Source organism: Panulirus ornatus, chromosome 2 (assembly GCF_036320965.1).
Source record: "Panulirus ornatus isolate Po-2019 chromosome 2, ASM3632096v1, whole genome shotgun sequence".
Taxonomy (NCBI): Eukaryota; Metazoa; Arthropoda; class Malacostraca; order Decapoda; family Palinuridae; genus Panulirus; species Panulirus ornatus.
In genome coordinates this window covers 26976620-27001676 of record NC_092225.1, presented here as the reverse complement: position 1 = coordinate 27001676, position 25057 = coordinate 26976620, and the positions used below count along the sequence as shown (strand labels likewise).

At 36.6% G+C, this 25057-nt stretch overlaps 1 protein-coding gene across 2 annotated transcripts in view; it reads left to right on the top strand.

Annotated features, from left to right (window-relative positions):
- LOC139754794 (inter-alpha-trypsin inhibitor heavy chain H3-like) overlaps positions 1-24516 on the top strand; it is a 130962-nt gene extending 106446 nt beyond the window's left edge. For both annotated transcript variants that reach the window (XM_071672622.1, XM_071672612.1), the window contains exons 3-20: positions 346-515; positions 841-951; positions 2440-2578; positions 2923-3037; positions 4057-4199; positions 5475-5648; positions 6747-6929; positions 8213-8343; positions 8555-8759; positions 10204-10380; positions 11627-11710; positions 13397-13583; positions 14494-14607; positions 16825-16976; positions 17152-17519; positions 17662-17834; positions 18937-19012; positions 19927-24516. In XM_071672622.1, the coding sequence (XP_071528723.1) occupies positions 346-515; positions 841-951; positions 2440-2578; positions 2923-3037; positions 4057-4199; positions 5475-5648; positions 6747-6929; positions 8213-8343; positions 8555-8759; positions 10204-10380; positions 11627-11710; positions 13397-13583; positions 14494-14607; positions 16825-16976; positions 17152-17519; positions 17662-17834; positions 18937-19012; positions 19927-20116 (2892 nt within the window). In that variant the 3' untranslated portion in view covers positions 20117-24516. The remainder of the gene's footprint in view (positions 1-345; positions 516-840; positions 952-2439; positions 2579-2922; positions 3038-4056; positions 4200-5474; positions 5649-6746; positions 6930-8212; positions 8344-8554; positions 8760-10203; positions 10381-11626; positions 11711-13396; positions 13584-14493; positions 14608-16824; positions 16977-17151; positions 17520-17661; positions 17835-18936; positions 19013-19926) is intronic.
- The last annotated feature ends 541 nt before the right edge of the window (positions 24517-25057 follow it).

The following is a 25057-nucleotide window of genomic DNA, read 5'->3' as shown; positions in this document are numbered from 1 at the left end:
ACCTCTTTTCCCCCCACCTCATCGTAAGGCCCTTGCACACGACGGCACGACCCTGGAGCACGACGGTACGACCCTTGGGCCTTTGACCTGACCCTTGTGGGTCACGTGAGACCATCGTCATCCCGAGCCAGGGGTTGTGTGTGTGTGTGTGTGTGTGTGTGTGTGTGTGTGTGTGTACCTACGTGCTCAGTAGGCGGTGCTAAGGTGACAGTCCGCAGTATCGGGCACTACATCTTCCATTGATAAAAAAAAAAACTCTCGTACCGCAGGTTACGTCATAGTGACACACTTATATATTTCTCACTTGATGAACGCGTCCGTCTCCCTCTCTTCTCCCCTACACAGGTCGGAGCGTCCGTGGGCGTCGTGATGGACCTGAAGGTCGTCTCAAACATCGAGCATCGCTATGCCGTGACCCAAGTCTCCTCCAGGATGAGGAACCCCAATCACGGCTTCTCCCAACTGATCTTTAAGATGACGCTGCCGGAGAACGCCCTCATCTCCTCCCTCATCATGTTAGTACAGACCTGTCTGTCTTGTCTGTGTCTTCCTCTTACAGTGCAATACACTGTCTGAAAGTCAGTATGGCGCAGTGTAATGCTGTGTTTTTTTCTCTCTGAGGATATGCCGCCTTGCTAACATGATGTTATGTAACTGCATATTGTAGCCTAGCCTTTTAATCCCACGTAGCTCATTGCATATACGACAGTCCTTGTCAGATATAATTTATTTTAGTGTCCATGGCACGGCATCATGCTCTGCCGACCCGTGATTATTATAGCTCAGGTCATGTGAGATACAACGCAGTTAAAGCAGCGGTGTTTTCTAACCCCCTTTCAGAGAAATTGACGGCACCAACTACACGAGTGTTGTCAGGGAGAAGTTTGAGGCCAGGAGGATGTACGAAACGGGCGGGCAGAGTGGCCTAAGCACGATCCTGGTGGAGCAAGGGTGAGTGTCTATCTCTCCCTGTGGCTGTGCCAGTAGTGGAGGAGGCAACCAGGATGGCATATGAAAGCTTTATGCAAATAGGAAAGACTGGAGAGGCAGTAACCTCACATAAAAGTGTCCGGCACAACACTGAAGATACTGTAGCCTTGTGCAGCACAACACAAAACATGACTATAGCTTAGCATAGAGGCAATGGCCAAAAATAAAGTATCAAGCACAATACATAAAATACTGTATACTGTAGCCAGCACAGTACACAAAATACTGTATACTGTAGCCAGCACAATACACAAAATACTGTATACTGTAGCTAGCAAAACACACAATACTGTATACTGTAGCTAGCAAAACACACACACTGTATACTAGCCAGCACAATACACAAAATACTGTATACTGTAGCCAGCACAATACACAAAATACTGTATACTGTAGCCAGCACAATACACAAAATACTGTATACTGTAGCCAGCACAATACACAAAATACTGTATACTGTAGCCAGCACAATACACAAAATACTGTATACTGTAGCCAGCACAATACACAAAATACTGTATACTGTAGCCAGCACAATACACAAAATACTGTATACTGTAGCCAGCACAATACACAAAATACTGTATACTGTAGCCAGCACAATACACAAAATACTGTATACTGTAGCTAGCAAAACACACAATACTGTATACTGTAGCTAGCAAAACACACACACTGTATACTAGCCAGCACAATACACAAAATACTGTATACTGTAGCCAGCACAATACACAAAATACTGTATACTGTAGCCAGCACAATACACAAAATACTGTATACTGTAGCCAGCACAATACACAAAATACTGTATACTGTAGCCAGCACAATACACAAAATACTGTATACTGTAGTCTAGTAGATTATCTTCAAAATACTAGTCTGTAAAGATTGAGTCCTTCCAGAGAACCAAAATTTTTTTTACATCTGGTGTAGGTCATGATCGAAAACATTGCCCAAGGTTTCCTCCGTCAACTCCCTGTTGGCCTTTGTCGGATTTTCCATTGGAATCTGAAACTTAAAAGTGTTTTCCAACATCAGAATTGATAAATGTAAGAAGTTCGATTATCACAGCAAGTTTTCATATACTAGGTAAGTCTGTCTCTGTCATTCTAAAACTGAAGTGGTATATGGAAAGTAGATCATTACTTAAATAATGTGATATGCAAGTAAATGTATAGTTAGTACGACACATAATGTACACCAAGTATAATACGAATTTTAATTCTTTGAACACGACGGGACGACCTTTAGATGTTGATAATCCGGCCAATGGTTTGACCAAAGGCCTGAAGACAAATATATATATATAAAAAAAAAAGCTTGTTTATTGAGGTCTAGGGTCAGATTCACCTAAAAAAATCAAGACACCACAAATTCTAAAGGTCATAAGTATACCCTCCGTGCTCAACTCCCATTTGTCTACGTCTAATCTTCCCTCACACATGACAGGGAAGACAACACTCAGAAATTCGAGGTGAGTGTGAATGTCGCTGCTTTCGGGGTGGTGACCTTCTACTCCACTTACGAGGAGGTGTTGAGGCGTGTGGAGGGCCACTACCTGTACACCGTGCACATCCACCCAGGCTACGTAAGTACTGCCTTAAACACACCTCCCAACCCCCAATTATCAACGCGTGTGCTGACTGCCTTTCTTTCTTCCTCCCTCCCCTACATCAACGTACATTATCAGCACCATCATCATGGTAATGAATGTTAATAGGTGTTATTTATGTCTGCTGTCTCCCATGTTGTGTTCCATCAGCCTACTGTTGACCCATACAAAGTATATTTGAAATATCTTAGAAATACACTGGTACAAATTTACTTTTGATCACTTATGAAGACGAGTGCACATGTTGAAAATCGGTATATATAAATTGTTGTCTTAATAAATAAATGTTCTGTATTTGTAAATATTTTTTTCTTTTTCAGCGAATTCCTTTAGCCAGGGTTGACGTACACATCGTAGAGAGGGAAACCATTGTTTTTAGCGACCTGCTCAAGCTCCCAGGAGAAGAATTATCTCCCCACAACCGAAGGACATATGGTGGGTGTGTGTGTGCAGCTTAGTTTCCTTATTGGAAGGCAGGAATATTTTGATAATTTTTCTCCCTAACGGAAAATTAACCACTGAGAGAGAGAGAGAGAGAGAGAGAGAGAGAGAGAGAGAGAGAGAGAGAGAGAGAGAGAGAGAGAGAAACTCCACTCTCTTTGGGGATTGATGTGACATTAGAATGATAACCTGTGGATATACACCCTATCATCTGTCCTCTCAGACAGCATCACCTGAGCACTGTGTCATCTAGGACGACCTCTAGGACCAAACATCACTTAACTAGGACGGCGTCTAGGACCAAACCCTCACTTAACTAGCTGCTGGCCTCTAGAAAATCACCTGCGTTTAAATTTTAGGACAGCATCAATGCTGTCCGGCCCCATTTCCCTCTGGAACAGCATCACCTGGCCAAGTACGGTCCTTCTAAGACAGCATTACACCTAACCAATTGCTGCCCTCAAGAACAGTACCGTGGCAAGTCACTGCCTTAGATATATTATGTTTTGCAGTTTAATGCTTGCAAGAACAAGTTAATTGAGTGTGTTCGTTCCATCCGGACTTTGAACTCATGACAACAGCCTTGTTCTTTTACCGAGGTTGGTGACCAAGAGCTATTCTTGGGTGATCCTGTCCCAAAAGGCTTAGAAACTCCGGGTTTACCCGCAGGTTATTCGTGGGATTTTACTCTTGTATCCAAAAATGAACTGGTCTCTCGTCTCTTCAGCTCATTGGACTCCTTTGTAGGACGAACTATCGTTATACTCGTTCGAACAACTCAGTTAATAGGGGGAAAAATGTATAAGTGGTCTCTGTTTTGGTAGAAGTTAAATAATGTGTATTATTTGCATATCAAGATTTATTTTTTTCATGAAGGGAAACATTTCGGCCATATGTGTTAGTGATACTGTTCTGCAGAGCGTTTAGCTCTTTCAGCAAGTGAATAATGATGTGGAAGTCGTTGAAAGATTATTATTATTATTATTATTAATAGATTCTTTCTCTTCTGACAGCCCAAAAAAGCTCAGTAAATCCTTGGGAGCTGTACCTGCGTTACCACCATGAAGACCCACCAGATGGTTCTGGGAAAGGTGTTGATGGCATCTTCACCCTTTCCTATGCCATCGCCAGCCACACTGATGGTGGCGAAGTACAGGTATTTGATGGATGATTATGAATATTGTATATTTTTGTGATGGAAGAATATGAATACTGTTTATTTTTGTGATGGCTGAATATGAATACTGTATATTTCTGTGCATATGTTTATATGGCATATGCAGTTGGTATGTGTGCAAGGCATTCACAGGATAAGGTGAATTGGAAGGATATGGTATACAGGGATCGACATACTTTCATTTAACTGTAGGTTGCAAAATACGAGAAAACCCAAATATGTGGATGAGCTGAAGAAAACTCTATGGAGCTTAATAAAAAAAATTTGATAGATAAGTCATAGAATAAGTGATAACATCACACAAGCCCAGCAGGGAGATTTCAAGTATAAATGTCAGGATCTAGGAATCATCATCAATGAAAATCAGGAATTTGAAAACCACTGGAAAAAATTCTATTGAGCCAGGTAATGAGCAGTATGATAATAAGAACTTTCACTACAAGGTACATTAAGCTGATGAAAATGTTCCTTGTATATATAAGAAGCAAAATTGAGTTCTATTGTATTGTATGGTCACCAGCTAAGCAGGCTGAAATTGGGAAGTTGCAGATGATGCAGAGAGACATTACAAGTAAAATTGAGGGAATGGAACACTTAAACTATCATAAAAGATTTAAATAGCATGAACTGTATGGTCTAGAAATAAGAAAAGAACAGTGGTAATTTCTGCATGGCAACAGTTAGAAGAACTGTAAGAAAGTTTTGTGGAATCTTCATATTATAAGAAAACAGGGATATTAAATTTGTAAGTATTTATGAAAATACCGTAAATCAGAAAGGGCATAAAGTAAAACTGTTTGAGAGCTTGGATAAAAAGATTGCAAGACTCTTCACATTACAGATGAACTCAAGATTATCATCATTTATTTAATGTATATGGCTGCAGAAAATATTAGTATTGTGGATCAAGCAAGATATGTGATTACCAATTTGTACTGTAGGGGGAGGGAGTTCTACACTCATAGGGCCCCACCTTTTGAACACTGTGCTAGCATACAACCTCTGATTTTGTGCTAGCCTTTTTTTAAGTGAATTTTCAGTACAGGTCCTCTCACTTAACTTTGTGTAGAGTAAACTCGGTTATTAAAAACCTTTTAAGGAAACTGAAGGAAGAAAAGTCATTTCCTGATAACTGGAAATATATGGATAGGGCAAACTATGATGTACCTGATTTTGGTTGCGTATAGTTTTGATTGTTGTTAGACTATGATTTTGAAAGACCTTTTATATCACTCATGATTGTCTCTTTTACAGCGTGTGGGCAATTACTTCGCTCACTACTTTTCTCCAGAACATTTGCCAAAACTACCAACACACACAGTGTTTGTCCTGGATGTTTCTCACTCCATGTACAATGGCAAACTTGACAACATGAAGGCAGCAATGAAGTCAATATTGAAAGAACTAAGTCCAGAAGACACTTTTGAGGTATGTTTGATACTGGGATTTAGTGAAAAAAGAATGTTTGTTTACAAAATTAGTGATTATTATAGAATTGATGTGTAAGAAAGTATGCATTTTTTCTCATCAAGTTCTACCTCAATAGGGTTTCCTTAGGGAACTCTTTGCCTCTTTCATCAAGCAGATGTCGTTTATAGTGCTCAAGCATGAGCTTACTTCCCTAGGCAAAATATTGGGAATGTCTTTATCCTTACTTATGGCTTATTAATGTAGGCACATTCATTCTTAAGGTGTCTGTGATGTCGACTGCCATTTAATGCCCTAATGTTTGTGGCTCTGGCATGAAACTGTTACCCCACTGAATGGAACTGCTACAGTCATCTCAGTTCATGCTCTTATGATGCCAGATTTAAGACTACATTGATATTAAGTATTGAATGAGTCATTAGAGGTTTTTATTACTCTAGTTACGGGTGTGAGTGGAGACTGTTTGTATAACAAACCAGCTTGGTTTGCGTAAAGAACATTATTGTGGAAGTTTGTATGTAACACACTGAATTGGGATGAGGATTTGTATCCGTAAAGTGAGAAGCTGTATGTACCAGAAAGAATAGGAATAGGGTTAAAAACATAGATTGAGTGATAGATATATGATCAGACATATAGAATCTATTATGAACAGACTCCAAAGGTCTCATTTAACTGTACTTTTTCTAGTGTCCATGTAAACATTTCTTCATCATATTCTCTCCAGTTAAATGATATTTCAAAATCATGTTTCTCAAACAAAAGTGTTTTCCTCCTAAGATTTTTTAATTATAAAAATTAACTGACTGTTTGTGGTATTTTTACTCAAGGTTTCTGTATACGACAGCTGTTGCAGCAAATATGGCATAAACTCCTGATGTTTCTTTTTATTCATGCAGTGGTATGGTTCTATGTGAATTTGTAACATTTTATACATCTACTTTAATTATTTCATGTTTTTAACTCTCAGATCTTTATTCTTCCAAAATTTGTTATTTTTCATAAAGAACTTTGATTGCTGACTAAGAATATGTCTGTATCATATGTGCTTAGTAGTTAAAGAATTTTTTTAATCGTATATCAATTGTCTTTTCACAGCTGCTGGCCTTCTCTTCAGATGTGGTGAATGTGGGGTCATATAGTAGCAAGAAGCAAGAGGTCAAAAAAGCTTTGCGGAAAATTAAACGATTGGTCTCTTTGGGATATTCCAATCTCAATGCTGCACTTCTTCAGGCAATTAAAACTGCCAATAACTACAACAGTAGGCAGGCAGTTAAACAGGTAATGATACAGAGCTTTGTTGTTGAATACTACCATAATTTTTTCCATTGGTGAGAACAATTATTTTTCCATGCTTCATTCCACATGTCTGCAGTTACTGTTGCCCAAAATACTTATTACTTTATCAGCAAAGGCATTTTAATCTTTTTTAAGGACAGAGGTTGTTTAAACATTAAGAAGAGAATACCTGTAAAACATACATTCTACAGGTATTGTGAATAGACATTATTGTTACAAGTCGCTTCCTGTCAGTACATTTGATTAGTTATAAAGCAGTACTTATATCATTGTATTTGTCTAATCATGGTGGAAATATTTGTTTAATTTCTCTTTTACAAGCAAAATATGTAGTATATTGCTTTTTATGCAAGTTGCTGATTTCATTTGAAAAAAAAATATTATCACATATTTTGTTTGGGGACAGTGTGTGGTGTGGGGTGGTTTGATCGAGTAAGTAACGTAAGGGTAAGAGAGATGTGTGGAAGTGGGGGGAGCGTGGTTGAGGGAGCGGAGGGGGGTGTTTTGAGGTGGTTTGGGCGCATGGGGAGGATGAGTGAGGAGAGATTGACCAAGAGGATATATGTGTCGGAGGTGGAGGGAGCGAGGAGAAGTGGGAGACTGGGTTGGGGGTGGAAAGATGGGGTGAAAAAGATTTTGTGTGATCGGGGCCTGAACATGCAGGAGGGTGAAAGGAGGGCAAGGAATAGAGTGAATTGGATCAATGTGGTATACCGAGGTTGACGTGCTGTCAGTGGATTGAATCAGGGCATGTGAAGCGTCTGGGGTAAACCATGGAAAGCTGTGTAGGTATGTATATTTGTGTTTGTGGATGTATGTATATACATGTGTATGGGGGTGGGTTGGGCCATTTCTTTCGTCTGTTTCCTTGCGCTACCTTGCAAACGCGGGAGACAGCGACAAAGCAAAAAAAAAAAAAAAAAATTCCTTTTTGACGTTGAGCATGACATTAAAGTGGGAGGAGTTTTGATGGCATAACAACATATCTAGTGACATGAGGTAATTATAGTGTTGATGGTGATATAGCATTATTCTTCAGCAGTTTTTTTAGACCATCCTCAGAGTTATACTTAAATTTTTGTGTGCATTAAGTGAGACTGGGTCATAAATAGTCTTACATTTTCTCTTCCTTTAAGTAAAATGACAGTTTGTGAGAGAACTTCATGAGATGAGGGCAAGAGAGACATCTAGCTCAAAGAAGTATTTTTTTAGACTTAAAAGTTAACTTTCTAATGTTGAATTTTAGCATCCAGTGTAATTGGCAGATAGTGGTGTTCACTGATGGACAGGCCACCAGTGGGGTGACTGATCCAGAATCCATCTACAGAAATATCCAAGAAGCCAACATTAATCAGCATCCCATATTTACCTTTGCATTTGGTAATGATGACATGAAGTAAGTTTTCTAACAAGTTTTTTGAGATATAGGACAGTCTTTCCGCATCTCATTTCTGATCTTCTAGTAGCAACATTTCTAGTAGTTTATGATATTTTTGCAGTAATCTAAAAAGAGGAAATAAAGTTTTTAATTTGATAGGTGTATGTTAATGATGATTATAATCTACTAAACTTGATACCAGATTTTAATGGTAGACAATTATCCCCAGGATACTTCAACACATAAGCATGGACAACTCAGGATTTGTTCGTTACATGCACCATAACTCTGATCTGGCAAGTCAGATAAAGACTTTCTATATGGAGATATCGAAACCAGTAATATCAGGTGTGGATATTACCTATCCAGAGAGTGACATTGACCCAACTTCTGTGGTAAAACTAGGAACTTCTAACTACTATTCTGGAGGGGAGGTTAGTAATGTGTTTTGGTAATCTTAACACTACTTACAGATGTGGAAACTTTTAAGATCTTTAATGTACTTGCTCTTGAAATCATATATAAGTTTTTATTACTTTTTCTAATGCAACTTTTGAAACTTGACAAACTATGTAACCCACTCATACACCAAGATAATAAGACATTTGGTAGTTGTGCTATTCTGTGCACTGTCCTAATTGTTTCCAACCCTTTGTAGAGCATTAAATCATTGACTCCAGGGATATCGGGCATTATTGAGAATATTATCATCAAACGGGCACCTAGCTTGCCCCAGGTAGTAGTCTACCCAGTGACTTATAAATGAAAAAATTAACAAGACAGATTCCACTTTATCAGTTATTTTTCCATCATATCTTTACTGTCTTGTATGAATGATGGTTACAAATGATGTATAAATTCAGTATGATAGCATTAAAGCCAGTTTATGTTATAAAGCTATTAATAATCATAAAGCAGATACAAAGCAATGAGTGCATTTTTAGCATTTATTACAATAAAGATAGCATTTGTGGAGTATTAAATGCCCTGAATTCATTGAAATATATTTTGTGTGATTTGAAGCAATTTACAGTTTCATTAATATTTTCACTCCATTACCTCAAAAACAAACACCTCACTCTGGGGAATGTGGCTTGTCAGGTTATTTCATTGTGAATGTGTTTCGTCAGTATACCATTTGTTAATGCTGAGGGGATCTGAGAGTAGAGGTAACTGAAATGTTAGGCAGGGGTAAGCTTTTTATTTCTACTTGAGTGTTGGTGGTTAGTTATAGAGGGGTTTAGATGGGAGAGGTCAAGCACCGTTGCATAGAATTGAGTGCCAAACATGTTGAGGTGGGAATGAATTGGGAGGATGAGGATGTTTGTGGATGCTAGGTAGCCTGTGATTGTTCTTAGTGCACTGTTCTGTGTGGTTTGCAGCTTTGTTATTTTTGCATTTGAGAGGGTAGGAGACAAGACAGGTGAGGCATAGTTTAAAGTGGAGAAGAATTGTTTGTATATAGAGTTGAGAAACTTCAGTAGCTGGAGTATGAGTTTGAAAAAGTGTATGAAAGAAAGAAGTTGAAAATGAATGCAATTAAAAGCAGGGTTGTTAGAATTAGGAGAGAAAAGAGACAGGTTAGTTGGAGTGTGTGTTTACATGGAGTGTTTAAGATACCTGGAAGAGGACATGGCAGCAAATGGTTAAACAAACACACTTACTCCTGCCCCAGCATCTTCTCTCATGGGGAAAAAGAAGTTCAGTAAATATCTACATAGTCAAAAAAGTGAATATGGTTTGAAATATTAGCTAAGTGATTTACCACATTCCATATTTTCCACCATAAATTTTCTTTTTCATGATCTGATAGATTAAATATTCAGTTCCACGGATTTTCCTAAGGATTTACATTTTTCCTTAAACTTTTCTTCACAGCTTGTGTTAGCTGGAAAGCTAATCCCAGGAGCAACATTTGTCCACCCAGTTGTGAGTGGAATTGGAAAAGATGGCCCTCAACAACTTCCAGTGACCCGTAGTGATTCCAGAGACCCTTTCAACAATTCTGTAAAAGACAACTTTATAGCAAGACTTTGGGCTTACCTAATGTTGCAGGTGACATAATTTAATAGCCTCCTCCTTTTCATTGATCTGGTAAAATCTTTGGTTTGGCAAATATCCCTTTAATTGTACAAAGGAGAATAGGTATGCCGTAATGTAATAAGAACTCTGGTCATACTAATGGTAAGGGCAAGAGTTAGTTGTGTAGTTGTGACTATTTTTCCACCTAATATTGTAACTTGGAATGGGTGATTTTCCCAACCATTTAGGGTCTGGGACTTTTGATGAATATCATACTGGAGCCAAACACCATACTAACACTTCATTAGAGACCAAACCATTTCTCGTCATAATTAGATCATTTTCTGGTAAAAGTAACACGTCTCCCATTAGGATCACTCAAACAGTCCTTGAGAACTCAACCTTAAAGGTTACTTAACTCTCTCTTTTTGATAGAATTAGTGACATTGGTACTGTGGTTGAAAGGCTTGTCTTCTAAACTTTAATAACATAGCACTCTTTTTTCTTGGTTTTGAAAAGATACTCAAATTTTCTCATAATTATTGATATTGATTTCTTTTTCATATGAAAGATCCATGAGCATATTTCAAATGAAAGACCCATGAGGCATATCTAATGAGGCTGGACGAGATTAGTCTGTTAGATAGACATAAGCATGTGTTGACCCTCTCACAATAACTTACTGCTCCCTTTTGAAAAAAAGAGGTCAGGGTTTGTTATATCATATTAGAAACTCTTATGAGTTTTTACAGAGGTGTCTGTCACTTCATAAGAGTAGATGTAAGGTTTTTGTTGTTCTTTTATTGACAGTGATAGGATTATCTGTACAAACAGACTTCTTGCCTCCTGATGATTTCTTTTGGAAATGCACAACAGTGACTTATACTCAATATACCAGCATGAGGGCATATCCAGGGCTGTGATGCTTGTCAATTAGGATAGGGTACAAAATTAGTGCTTATTAAAAAGTTGCAATACATTTCAAGCATCATGCTGGAGTTTCCAAGCTATATTTCCTTAGAGCTATTAGAAAATACTATCCAGTAAGCTGTAAGTAATGGACTTTGGGTAACCTTGATAGATATCATCTAATTTAATTTGTTGCTACATTTGCTGTTCAAACATTTACGTATTTCAACTTCCTCCTCAGTCTAAAGATATATTTATTTTCTTAGACCTGGGTTTGACTGCACAGTGATATATCTAACTTTAAAAGAAGTTTGATTTGTTTATACAGTTTTGTCATACTTTTCAATTGTCTCTTTTTTCCTCTTTACAGAACCTATTTGCAAAAGCTGATGCATCTGAAAATTTTAACCATACCCAGCGACTTCATGCCCAGGCCTTGCAAATAGCACTCAGGGTAAGGTTTAAGTACTATCACAGTCTCTTATGACATTCCAATTTGAAATTAGGGGTTATATTGATTTTGAGTTTCACCTGTGACATTTGTAGCCTTTCTTTGAATAAGCATGTTGTATCAAGCTTACAGTAATACTGAAATAACTTCATGGTTGTATTTATGTTTATCCTCTTTACTATTGATTTTTTTTGTAACTACCACTGTTGCAGTTAAGAGTACCCAAAGTCTATACATAATCCATGATATAGAATAGCGTGGGCTATAGATAGAGTTGTGCGGAGGAGGGTGGATGTGTTGGAAATGAGATGTTTGAGAACAATATGTGGTGTGAGGTGGTTTGGTCGAGTAAGTAATGAAAGGGTAAGAGAGATGTGTGGTAATTAAAAGAGTGTGGTTGAGAGAGCAGAAGAGGATGTTTTGAAATGGTTTGGTCACATGGAGAGAATGAGTAACGAAAGATTGACAAAGAGGATATATACGTCAGAGATGGAGGGAACGAGGAGAAGTGGAAGACCAAATTGGAGGTGGAAAGATGGAATGAAAAAGATTTTGAGTGATCAAGGCCTGAACGTGCAAGAGGGTGAAAGGTGTGCAAGGAATAGAGTGAATTGGAACGATGTGGTATGCCGAGGTCGATGTGCTGTCAGTGGATTGAACCAGGGCATGTGAAGTGTCTGGGGTAAACCATGGAAAGTTTTGTGGGGCCTGGATGTGGAAAGGGAGCTGTGGTTTCGGTGCATTATACATGACAGCTAGAGACTGAGTGTGAACGGGTGTGGCCTTTGTTGTCTTTCCCTAGCACTACCTCACATGCATGCGGGGGGAGGGAGTTGTCATTTCATGTGTGGCGGGGTGGCTACGGGAATAAATAAAGGCAGCAAGTATGAATCATGTACATGTATATATTTGTGTATGTCTGTGTATGTATATATATGTATATGTTGAAATGTATAGGTATGTATATGTGCATGTGTGGACGTGTATGTATATACATGTGTATGTGGGTGGGTTGGGCCATTCTTTTGTCTGTTTCCTTGCACTACCTCGCTAATGTGGGAGACAGCGACAAAGTATAATAAAATAAATAGATAGAATATCTTCATGCTATTCTCCATTTCCCGCATTAGCGAGGTAGCGTTACCACCAAAGCTGTGTCTTTGTGTGAAATGAAAGTACATTGGGAAAACAAGCTCACTAGATTTAAAGAAATGTTCTTTCCACATCTTGTTTTCCCCTAGCATTAGAAGGTATCAAACATGTCATTTACACCCCATCCACTTCCAGCCTTAAAAATGGACCAGGCTAAAACAAAAGTACTAATATAACTTTATTTGTAATATGTCACCTTTGAATACTAACCTGTTATTTCATAAAATGTACTTTTTTCTTATTGTTCACTGTGTTAAATTTTAAGGATCTTACCCACTTTGTACAGGTTGAAACACTTATAACTGAAACAGCACAGTTCATGAACTTATACCATTAACATACAAATGGCTGTACTTTGTCCATAACCTGATAAAAAATTTTGCTCAGAGTAACAGGAGCATTCCTTCACAGCACAATGTTATATCATAAATGTTACCTGAATATTCTTATGTATGCAGTGCTGATGAGCATTTATTTTTCTTTACTTACAAATATTTCTTATGGTTATTAATTGTGAAAATTTCATTTCTATTTCAGTTTGGTTTTGTCACCAGACTTTCGTCTCTGGTAGTTGCTTATCCTGATCAGTATATCATTGTCTGCATGAAAGATGGCATCCGTCGTGAAAAGAACTGGCATCATGCTTACCAACATGAATCCTCATTATCTGGTTATCGACGGCTTGGTAGAAGTAATGCACCTGGTAATGCACTTCAGGAAAATGGTTAGTAATACGGGCATACCACAAGAGAAATGAGAAATACTTGTACTGCATTTGATATCAGTATATATAATTGATAATAGATTTTAATAATCATATATCTCTCTAGGGGAATTAGAGCCAAATCGATATACTCTGTTCATTCATCTTAACAGGTTTTATCCATTGAGCTTGATAATAAGACACTCCCACTCTTTAGTAGAAAAATTGAGCTAAATTACCTCTTATCGTAAGGTTTACCTCTCCCTTTTTCTCCTAATCATGCTACCATTTAACTCTCTAACCCAATGGTAATATTCCTTTCTGCAGATCTTTGAAAAGCCATTTTAGGACACCCAGCAGTAATGGGCCTCCCAATGTCTCTTTTTCTTTGCTTACAAGTGAAACAATTCCTCACATGCTTTCTTGATTACTGTTCTTCCACCTTTATGGCCAGTGGATTCACCTTTTGTTTTTAGCTACATTAACACCAATTTGTACAGTACAGGAAGTTATACATTAATGACTTTTTTATTTATGATCATAGCATTATCTAAACCCTTGTCACTGTGTACCCTCACAGTTTTATAACTTAGCTTATACCATTCATCCATAACTCTGATGATATAAAGGTATTTCTTAACATCTCTAAAGTGTGACTTGTTTAATTTCCTGCTGTGATATTTTCTTCCTCCCATTGACATTTTCAGATTGGTTTCATTACTTGAGACCTTGTCTCCCATTATTCTTGATGGACAACTTTAAGGCCTCTAACTTCATCCTCTAACTCCAGATACCACCTTTCCCATTCTGGACCATCTCTATTAGTTCTTTATATTTCTGTAATGAGGTAACCACACTGTATAAATCATTGCTTTTCTTTGGAAAACAGTCTTCCAACAGAAGCATATTAATACTTGACTATCTTCCTCAGTTGACCTTGACCCTCACTTCATCGTGTATGCACAGGGGATTGACTTACCGCTCTGCTTCAATTTCCATAGTCACAGTGGAGCCTTCCTAAGTCTCATCAATGACCCACAGTCTGGTGAGTGTCTGCCCTAACAGACATCGAGTTTCTAGTATAGTAGCTTATGAGTTTACTCTTAAGTCCCCATTATCATCATGATATAGTACTTATTATTTATTATCGCCAATAGTTAAATTTAAAGAATACATACTTACAGTATAATGTTAATGGATGAAACCATCAGGAATAAAGATTTGATCAAATATATTATTGTTGTCATATCTCTGAATCTTTTGTATTGCTGTATAGATAGTATATTCTTTATTCATATTGTCAGTAATTCAGAGTTCATTCTCCCTTTCGGTGCCTATTTGATATTTTCAGTGCATCATTCTGCACAAAAGATATAAAAACAATATATTTTTCTTTAGAATTAAGACTTAACCATTGCTAGCTTAAGAAAAGCACATTATCTACCAGATTGGCCTATCCTGTATAAACAAGCTCTCTTCACCTGTATATATTTGTAACTTCTTTTAATTTATATGATTACATGAAGAAAACCAACGACAGATCATCATCAAATAATTCATATTCATTTTCAACCTGGTCCCCTAAATCTAACTAAAAGCCACCCAGTTTCCTCCCTTGAAAACTCCAGAAAATGTTCATTAACATGGCTGAGGGATGACTGGCTGTGAGGAAAAATTATCATGCAACCTTACATCAGCCACCCCTCATGTTTGATGCTTAGCCTTGAAATTGAGGCATGAATCTTGATGTGTAAATACCCATTTAGGGACATCACTCAGCTCGCATAAAAATTTAACCAGAGTCATTAGGAGGTTAAAGCTCTCCATTTTCCCCAGGTCCTCCCCTGTTAAATTCACATTCAAACTGTCCTACATTCCCCTACTACTACACCTCACTACCTTACTTTTGGTATTACAATGAAGATATACGAGTAATCCTTCCATAGAACATAGCATTCTCAACTTCACTTTGTGAAAAAACTGTTGTATGTTCCTTCTTTTTAGTTGTGTCCCATAGAATGTACTCTTTTCTTGAATGATGTTGTTTTATGCAGTCACCAGATAAATCTCTGCTAGAAAAGTAATGTTCAGCTCGTTTGTTTCACCATCATAATAATTAAATGGGAAAAAAATCTGTTCCCTTCATCTACATCCAGTGTGATATCGCGTATCATCCATGGTGAACATATCATGCTAGCATGGCAAACAAGAAAAAGTCATTTGAATAACTTTTTTATGCCTGTCATCCTTTAATTTCTGTTATTGCAAGGTCTCATGTGCGTGTCAGTATAGTCATCTCTTTTTTCCCATCCCATATTCTTAAGGTGTCATCTCTCCATGCTCAAACCATAATTGCTGAGTGGTGGCAAATGGGGATCCCTTCGCCCCTTGAGCAGTACTATATGCAGTAAACTAAATAGGGGATAGGGGAGAAAGAATACTTCCCACGTATTCCCTGCGTGTTGTAGAAGGCGACTAAAAGGGATGGGAGCAGGGGGCTGGAAATCCTCCCCTCTCATTTTTTTTTTTAATTTTCCAAAAGAAGGAACAGAGAAGGGGGCCAGGTGAGGATATTCTCTCAAAGGCCCAGTCCTCTGTTCTTAACGCTACCTCGCTAATGCGGGAAATGGCGAATAGTATGAAAAAAAAAAATCACCTATTTTCTAACCCTTGAAAGGAAGAATAAATGTATATCTAAAAACATTTAATTGTTTGAGTGGTCAGCTTCACCACCTTTCCAAATCACCGACAAAAGTTTATGATAAAATTTTATCTTCCTGCAAAAACATACAAGATTATTACTATCAGCTGTTTTATGTTATCTAATATCATAGATTTAATTCCCTTCAAAAGAAATCAGCAGTCTCATAATAACATACTACACCTGTATTCAGTTCTGTGAGGATAATTTGACCAGTAGTATTGAGTATAACATGAATAAGTCAAAAGCAATAAGTTCTCTTGTGAGTTACAGTTCATTCTTACATCTCTCTCTTGATTGGAGCTTTCAGCCATTGATGTGAACTGATATTTTGCCTCCCCCTTGACCAAACAATGAATCTGCATCCCATGAGTTTTAGCTTCATCGTAAGAAATTGATTCTTTTCATACTTTCTGTTTTGAACATGATAAGACAACAGGCAAATGTTTATATATGATGTCTTGAAAGAAAATTTTGTCTCTCCTTTCATTATATTTTTGGAATTCATTACCATTTTATTTATGAAATAATTAAATAATGATTGTACTTCAATCTATACAGGTATTATTGTTAATGGGCAAGTTACATCAGCATCCGCACGACCAAGAATGACATATTTCACCTCTCTGTTCCTTCGCCTTGGCCAAGTTAACATTACTATTACTCCTGAGGGTTTGGAAATAGATTGCCTGGGAGAAGATGGAACACCCCAGGTACAGTAAAATTGGATTATTTATTCTATTAAGAAAAATACAAGAATCTCGAGAGAATTGAAGGACTCCTGAGAAGTGTGAGTCAGGATTAGAGTATGAATGAATGTTATATTAAATATGAATTGTATATCTAGTAATTAATTTATGTCTTTGCATTTTCTGTCCCATTCTACAGGTGAATAGTATCACAAAATCCCTGTGGCCATTCTACAAGAAGAATGGGAGAAGGTACAAGCATGGAACAGATAACAGGCTACGTACATCTAATGGGAAGACCAAAAAGAGGGCCAAGCATACAATGCTTAAAAAGAACCATGCACCAAACCAAATCTCTGTCTTCAGTAATGACCACTACTCCTACAGAAGAACTAATAACCGTATGACCAACAACAGACCCAATAGTTATTACACATATGACAGAGCCAATTACCAAAATGATATTTCAGTTAGCAACAATATTGTCAATCAGCATGGAAGGTTTGCGAGTGGAGACAGCCAGTACTGCAGCCAAAAGTCCTCTTGGGAAGAAGGGGTGGGGCAAATGTGAGTTCTTGTTCTTTGCCAATATTAGTTAAGGTACCATTGAAGCTGTGGAAGACATATTAGTGTCAAAATGTTTATGATGTATGACAATGATAACTGAGCAGTTTAGAAAGTTATAACATTCTAATTTTTCCCTATGCAGATATGGTAATGTTATGGTTGTTCTGAGCAAGAAGAAGAATTTGCATGTAATGATTGGAGATGGTTTAGCCCACTTTGCTGTTGTTCGTTCAAAAAGTAAAAACAGTCAACGATTTCTTGGTTTCTACATCAAGGACCAGCAGATTTTATCACACCAGACGCATGGAATAATTGGTAAGATAGCACAGTATTGCAAGCTTTTGCTGTTTGGTGAGGTGCAGAATCACTGCTTAAAACAACACAAAGGTTCCAAAAAAGATTGTGAATGAATAAGCTGGATGTAAGTGCAGAATAAATGTGTGAAAGGACAGCAGATACAGATGAAAATGCAGAAATGTGCGAAAATTTTAAGAATAACTCGGAGTGCAGACATGATGTATTGAATAGACACAAAAGACCTAACTAGTTTTGTAGATTACTATCCGAGCCTCAGATACACTATAAGAGTATTCCTTATGTACCTGAAGGATGAAAGGTTTGGATTTATTTGGTATATGGGATGATGTGCTGTGAAACATACAACCTATATGTACAGCTTTCCAGATACACTTGACATGCTTTCACTTTTGCGATTTGAACATTCTTGTTTGTCCATCTTGCCTTTAAACAGTGACATATACAGGCATTCTTCATATTCTCAGTCACCTTTTCTTGATCCATACGTACAGTGAAATTCATAGCCAGTCATTCAACACTATAGTTACCTTTTTCCTAAAGAATTTCATGTGCAGTACCATCCACTATAGCTGCTTCACCATATTTCACTATGCATAGGCAAGGCTTTCACCACCTTTTCTCTTTTCATCTAACCACTCTTTCACTTCACTTACCTCCCTGTCCCAGACACTTCACATCTGGCAAGCCAGTCATCATAAAAATTGAACAATCCTTTAAAATACTCATTCCATCCCCTCATCATCATTTTATACCTGGTACCACTACCCTATTTGTCCCATCTACCAGTGCTTCCATTTGTCCTCTTGGTTTTCTCACACTGTTAACCTCCTTCCAAAGTATATTCATATTGTCCCTAAAATTTGTGTGAAACAAAATTTCTCAGTCACCTTTACTCAAAATGTACTTTTAATACAAATCACCAATTTTTGACTTTGAAGTACTTATAAATTGTATAGCAAAACACTTAGTTCCTTGGTATCCTTTTTCCCCACTCCACACTACATATAAGGGTTGAGAGTAAGTGTTATGGAATTTTCGGTACTCGTACTTTTCATTAAGACATTCATAAATCAAATGTATTTCTAAATTTTCCATACAGGTCAGTTTACTACTAAAAGTGTTAGGCTGATCTCACCAACAACTCTTCCAGTCAACAATGACAACACTGAGAGCAAGTGAGTATATATACAAAGCAATATACTTTTGAATGCTTAAGGTTTACTGGAAAATATGTTTACCTGCTAATTCCTTAACTACAAAGCCCCCAAATTTAGGGGGCCCCATTGCAGGGGTTTATCATAAATTCATAAAATGTTGTAGTCCTATCTTGTAAGAGAAAATGTCAAGAAAACTAAAGCAAGTTAAAAAGTAAAACAAGAAAATCAGGCAACTTTCCTTATTTGGTGCTGTACAGAACTTAAAGTTCACACACCATTCAGTAGAATGCTGGCTGCATCTTCACCATTAACTTGAGTTTATGTCATGACCTCAACACCCAACTACAATTATTCTTAGTTAATTAACTCACACGTGTATTTCTTCTCATTTATAATAATACACTTCCCACTTTTGGAGACTAACATGATATCTAGTGAATAATACATAATATTTACGTAAAGTATTTCACTACTCATCATAGGATGTAAAATGTTTCACTGTACACCTTAGGGTTTGTATGTGATGTATAATTTTCAGATATATCTCCTATTTATTACATTTCATTACTTTCATATATATACTTTATTCAGTTCAGATTTAGTCTATATTCTGAGCTTAGTGACCTGTGCCATTTTTAGGTGTGTCTGCCACCATCTCATTTTAGATGAATATTCCACTCTTATTTCCTCTATATCATGATTAAGAGCACTTTCCTCTTAAGATGAGAATCTTATTCAACATCCACTGAATCAATATCATTAACATAATTGCCTTAGAGACAATCACTAACTTTCTGGAAATAGCATGCCCAGCAGCCTGCTTTTTGCAGAAAGTAGTGAATGCAAAATATGGAAAAATCCCCAGTCCCCCTCAAATTATGTAAAAGGTTAAAAATAGTAAACTGATGTAAATATTCCATCTCTCTTTCCAGTGTGAAAGTGGAGGTAGAGAGGCGTAACAGTCATAACGAACACAGGCTGTCAGTGGTGTCTGGTGTATTAAGCAGGCGTCGCTCTCTTCTGGAAAAAACACATGTAAAATGTATCCATATTCGTGGAAAAGGTAGAGGCATCTTGGATGGTCTACCCAAGGACTACTTACTGAATTGCCTTCGCTGCTGAAACGATAATTGGTGCAGAGATTCTTCAGTTTCGTCTATGACAGAACAGGGAAATGAATAAGGCCTAAAGCTAAGGTTAGCAAAAAGGCACTGTCTGTTCAGGATTTAAAAAGTCTCAGATTAAAGACAACTTTTTTGTATAAGGTGCAAATCATAATTTCATCATGTCACCTACGGGTTACCATAATCTTTTAAAACTGAAGCATATATTGTTTGTCTTGAGTTCTATTATATTGCTCTTCTGTTGAAGAGTCTTTGGGTCACTTTCACTCAAATTAGTCTGCAATCTAGTGGTATTACACTTCATATGCACAAGAACCATATTTCTAATGTTATTGTGCAATTTTCAACCTTAAACTCCTGGGGTTGGTTCCCTTTCCCTACCCTAAAAACTAAAAATTTCAGGGATTTTCAGGTTTGTCCAAAGATTTTTCTTGACATTTGAATGATATTCATTTTACTATAAAGAAAAAGCATGTTTAGGCCACAAACATCCTTCTGAGTGTTTAAAAGTTTGGAATGCTTCACAAGCATAGAGCACTGAAGACATGCTGTAAGCAGCTAGATTTGCATGATGTAGGCTGCCATCCTGTTTGTTTGATCATTTGTATGATTTCCTTTGCCCATACTTTGAGTTATTGACAACTTCTAGTTCTTTATGACAGAATGAGCTATTTTCATTATTAGACGTTATGATTCATACAACTATCTTGTTCGTGACAGTAAATGGAAACTTGTGTATAAATATGTGAGGATGTTTGGTTGGCATAATTCAGTTACATTTCCCTTTGCTGCCACCTGGCTTCACAAGTCATACAGACCAAGATACATCTAAATGCTCTATTTATTTGTTATTTGCTTTTTTTTTCTCTCTAATACACACATATTTACTTTTGAGAGGCTGATAAATAGAATACATTACAAAATCTGTTCCCATAGTAATACTTTGAAGTACATAATGATATGTTATTTTGATTATATAATAATGAGACAATGAAATGAAGGGATAAGAATCACTTCAATAATAATACTCGGATAGGTAAAGGATAATATAGGTACTACCAAAACAAAAAAGTGAAGAAGCTTTTAGTTCTAGATTACAGGGAGGTAAATAATAATGACATTTGGTTGTGTAATGATGCCTCATCAACTCTCTCCATTTCTAATTCACAAATATTCACTTTTGGGAGGCTGATAAATATCTATAATTCATGAACAAAATCTATTCATAGATATGGTAATACAGCGAGGTAAAGTCATGTCTTTGATTACATGATAATGAGACTGATAAAAGAAATGAGAATTTTTTCTCTAATAAAATCCAGAGGTAAATAATAATACAAATGATAAACTGGACAAAATTTAGAGTACTGCAGGGTAAATAACTGAGTATTTGATAATTAGAAATGATGCTTCTCCTCTCGATCCCATTCAGATACACACATATTTGTTTTTACTATGCTCATTAGTAAAAGACAATATGGTCCATGAACTAGGCTAATTAGTAAAAGACAGTATGGTCCATGTGCAGTCCATGAAAAAAGTTTGTTCCTCTGGTAACACATTTTAAGAGACTTTTTCACTTCCTCCAAAATTCTGAAATACTTTCCCTCATCTCTTCTTTTTCCCTTTCATTAGCCTCTCTATATATTTCAGTTAAGGCCCAGCCTTGATGTGGACTTTTGTCTGTGACTGGAGCCTCCAACATAAAAAAAACGCACAAAGAAACTTAACACATCAACAATATTTTGTTTACATGCACCTTTGAATAATGCATGCACTTAACAAAACAAACTTCAAGATTTCAATTATATATAATACTCTATCTGAAGAGTTAAATCATTATACAAATATTATCAAAACTGTGAAAAATGAACTAGCTTTAGTTCTAGGCTGACCATTGGCAACATTGGTTTCACTTGTGATAGGAACACCTGCTGCCTCATCATGATCACTTTCGGTGCTGGCAGTGTCATTGTCCATAAAATAATTTTTCTTATGCTGTGAGGTACATAATAGTACAAATAATATCAGAACAATTAAAAATGATTAGGCTTCAGTTCTAGGGTGACTGCTGGCAACATGAGCTCCATTTCTGGTAGAAACACCTTCTGCTACTGTACCTTAGTCACTCTCAGTGCTGAAAGAGTCAGTATCCATAAAATCACTCTCCACATTATTAAAAGACAGATCATCATCATCGAGTAATTTACAGTCATCTTTAGTTGGATCCTCTAAATCTTGCAAAAGCCACTCAATTTCCTCCCTTAAAAGTTCACAGAAATATGTTCTCTCTGGCATGGCTGGAGGTTGACTGAACATGGGGAGAGATTGTTTCGTTGCTGACTGCAAGCACCCACGCTTGGTGGGCAGCCTTCACATAGGTGTGAATCTCAATGCGTATATGTACACACCAGAGGAGTCACTTGCTTTGCGTAAATATACGTCTGGAGGAGTTAAGGGGTTAATCAATCATTATCATAAGGACACTAAAACATTTTTTCCATATGACCTCATTATGCAGACATGATGTTGTCACCCCATGTCTTTCTGACTGTGAACATATTCTTGTTAGCACAATAACTCAAGAACAATGGTGTGTGTACATGACAGAAACTTCACACACCATAGTGTACAACCAGTGGAAGTGTCAGAATGATTTGATCTTTTTCAAGTGTAAGGAGTGCTGAAAGATGGAAAGTTCAGATTTAAAACACATATGTATTAGGCAGACATATTATTATGGCATACAAATTTTACTAAACTGGTAATATTTTACAGGCCTTATATTTCTCTTGTGGCAGGACATTAGGCAGTGCAAGTGTCTCTTGTCATATTTGTCATAAACAAATTATATTTTGAATATTTTTTTGTGAATCTGTAGTTAACATGTAGCCTTCAATCACTCATGAAAGCATAACTATGATAGAAGTAAGGATTTTTTTTTCATTTACTCAAAAAATATCAGAGTATGGTCTTTAAATATTTTTGTTTTCATTCTTGTATATTCATTGTTTCCCCTTCAGCCTTTATCCTCTTCCTGCATATTTAACTTTTCTTTACCTTTGTAAATACTCTCTGAGCAATACTCATTCCTTTCACAAATTCATCATTAATTTCATACCAGTCCAACATGCAGAAATCTTCAACAGATGTTTCAAGCATTGATGTTTTGCTTGATTTTAAAGTTTTATGACTATATGTGAAATATTTGGGGAGGGTTCTGCATGCACAAAGAAAAAAATAGATTTATATATTTGTACAGTTTTCCCAACCTAAGATTATCAACAAAAGATGTACGAGGTACTGTATTGATACAAAAAAAGGTGCTTGCAGAAATACAGTAACCTCAAATGTGTGGCGCGTATTCCATTGTAAAGTACGTAGGTGTAGTACAGTTTTGAATGCTACTAAATATTGTAGGTATTGTAGAATTCTGAAAGTCTTCTGTTATGCCTCTAGAAATTAGTGGAGTGTTAGATTTAAGGGAAATTTTATTTTTCTAAGCAAAAGAAAGACAATACAGATGCAGATCCTGCAACATGTGGCTTCATTGATGCACTAGCAAACATAAAACCATTGTCACAAAACTGTATTCATATGGATCTTTCTTTCTCTCCCTTCTTTTTAGATCTTCCTATGAATTTTATTTTTTAAGATGGTCAGAGTAAACAAACATCCTGAAGTCCATGTTAAGGTTACAGGTGGCTTTTATCCATTCACCAGAGTATCATATTCAGAAGAGGCATGCAATTAACATAATAAGTGTACATTTGGATATGAAAATGTATGTACTCATTCAGCAAGTAACTCATTTTACCTTGGTAAATTTGCCCTAAATGTCCTTGATATACTAATTTAAAAAAATCAGTAAATGTCTAAATCATATACAGTATTAGCTCCTTTAATCATATGATTCTAAAAGCTGTAAATTCACTCCCATTTCCTGTTTAAGCATACAAATTTTTATTCATAATCAGCAATATCTTGTATATATTTTTTCCCACAAAAATAGAAGTCATGGAATTATATTGATGCTCAACACTGGACACCCAATTTCTTTCTTATTATAGCTCCCTAGTGAAAATCATGTCCAGCACGGCAAAATACATTAAGGCTGTATTACACTTTTTTTATACCTACTCAAATATATTTTCAATAAAGGTGCTCAAGTTTTAATGAAAGCAATCATTATAATGGAAATTATGCCCACTCCTCAAATTTATTTAAAATCAAGTATGGATTAAATGGTTACTGTTTATATCATGTAAGAGGAAGTTTGATTTCCATATTTCCTTATTGTATCTAGGTTAGTTATTTCTGGTTTTCCTCATCATAATTTCTGTGACGGAGTAACATTTATCTTGTCAGATTTCTGAAATAGATAATATTTATATGTACTGTAGTTGTGTTGCTTTCCAGTCTTTCCACTGTGGCAAGAAATATTAACAATATTCTATTCAGTGTGCTTTGTGTTAATATCTGGTGCAAATAACTAAACATCTATTTTTAAGTGGAAACCTACTTTAGTAAAAATCCTAGAATACAGTGTTCTGCCTCTCTGATGAATGATCACATCCTGCTAAGAAATAGTTTGGATTTGGATTCATGGTTTTATTGTAGCTGCCATAAGAATCTTAATCCACTCTTTCAGTTGATTTACTTTCTGTTTTTCTCAGCAGTTTCGATCTTTCCTTTATTTTCTCCAATCTGATTTCATCTTAACATTTTCCTTCATCCTCCATGATCTTTTGAAATCCCTTCCATATTTGTGCCCACTCTTGATTACTACCTTCCATGACCAATAAGGTTTAGATTTTTTCTCTTTCTCATTTGCTATCTTTCTTATGCTGGTGTTCCTCACAAATGAAGAGAAAGGGGCTTTGGGTTATTGCTTCCTGAACATTCAGGAGGAAGGACGGTTGCAAAGGTTAGAATAAAC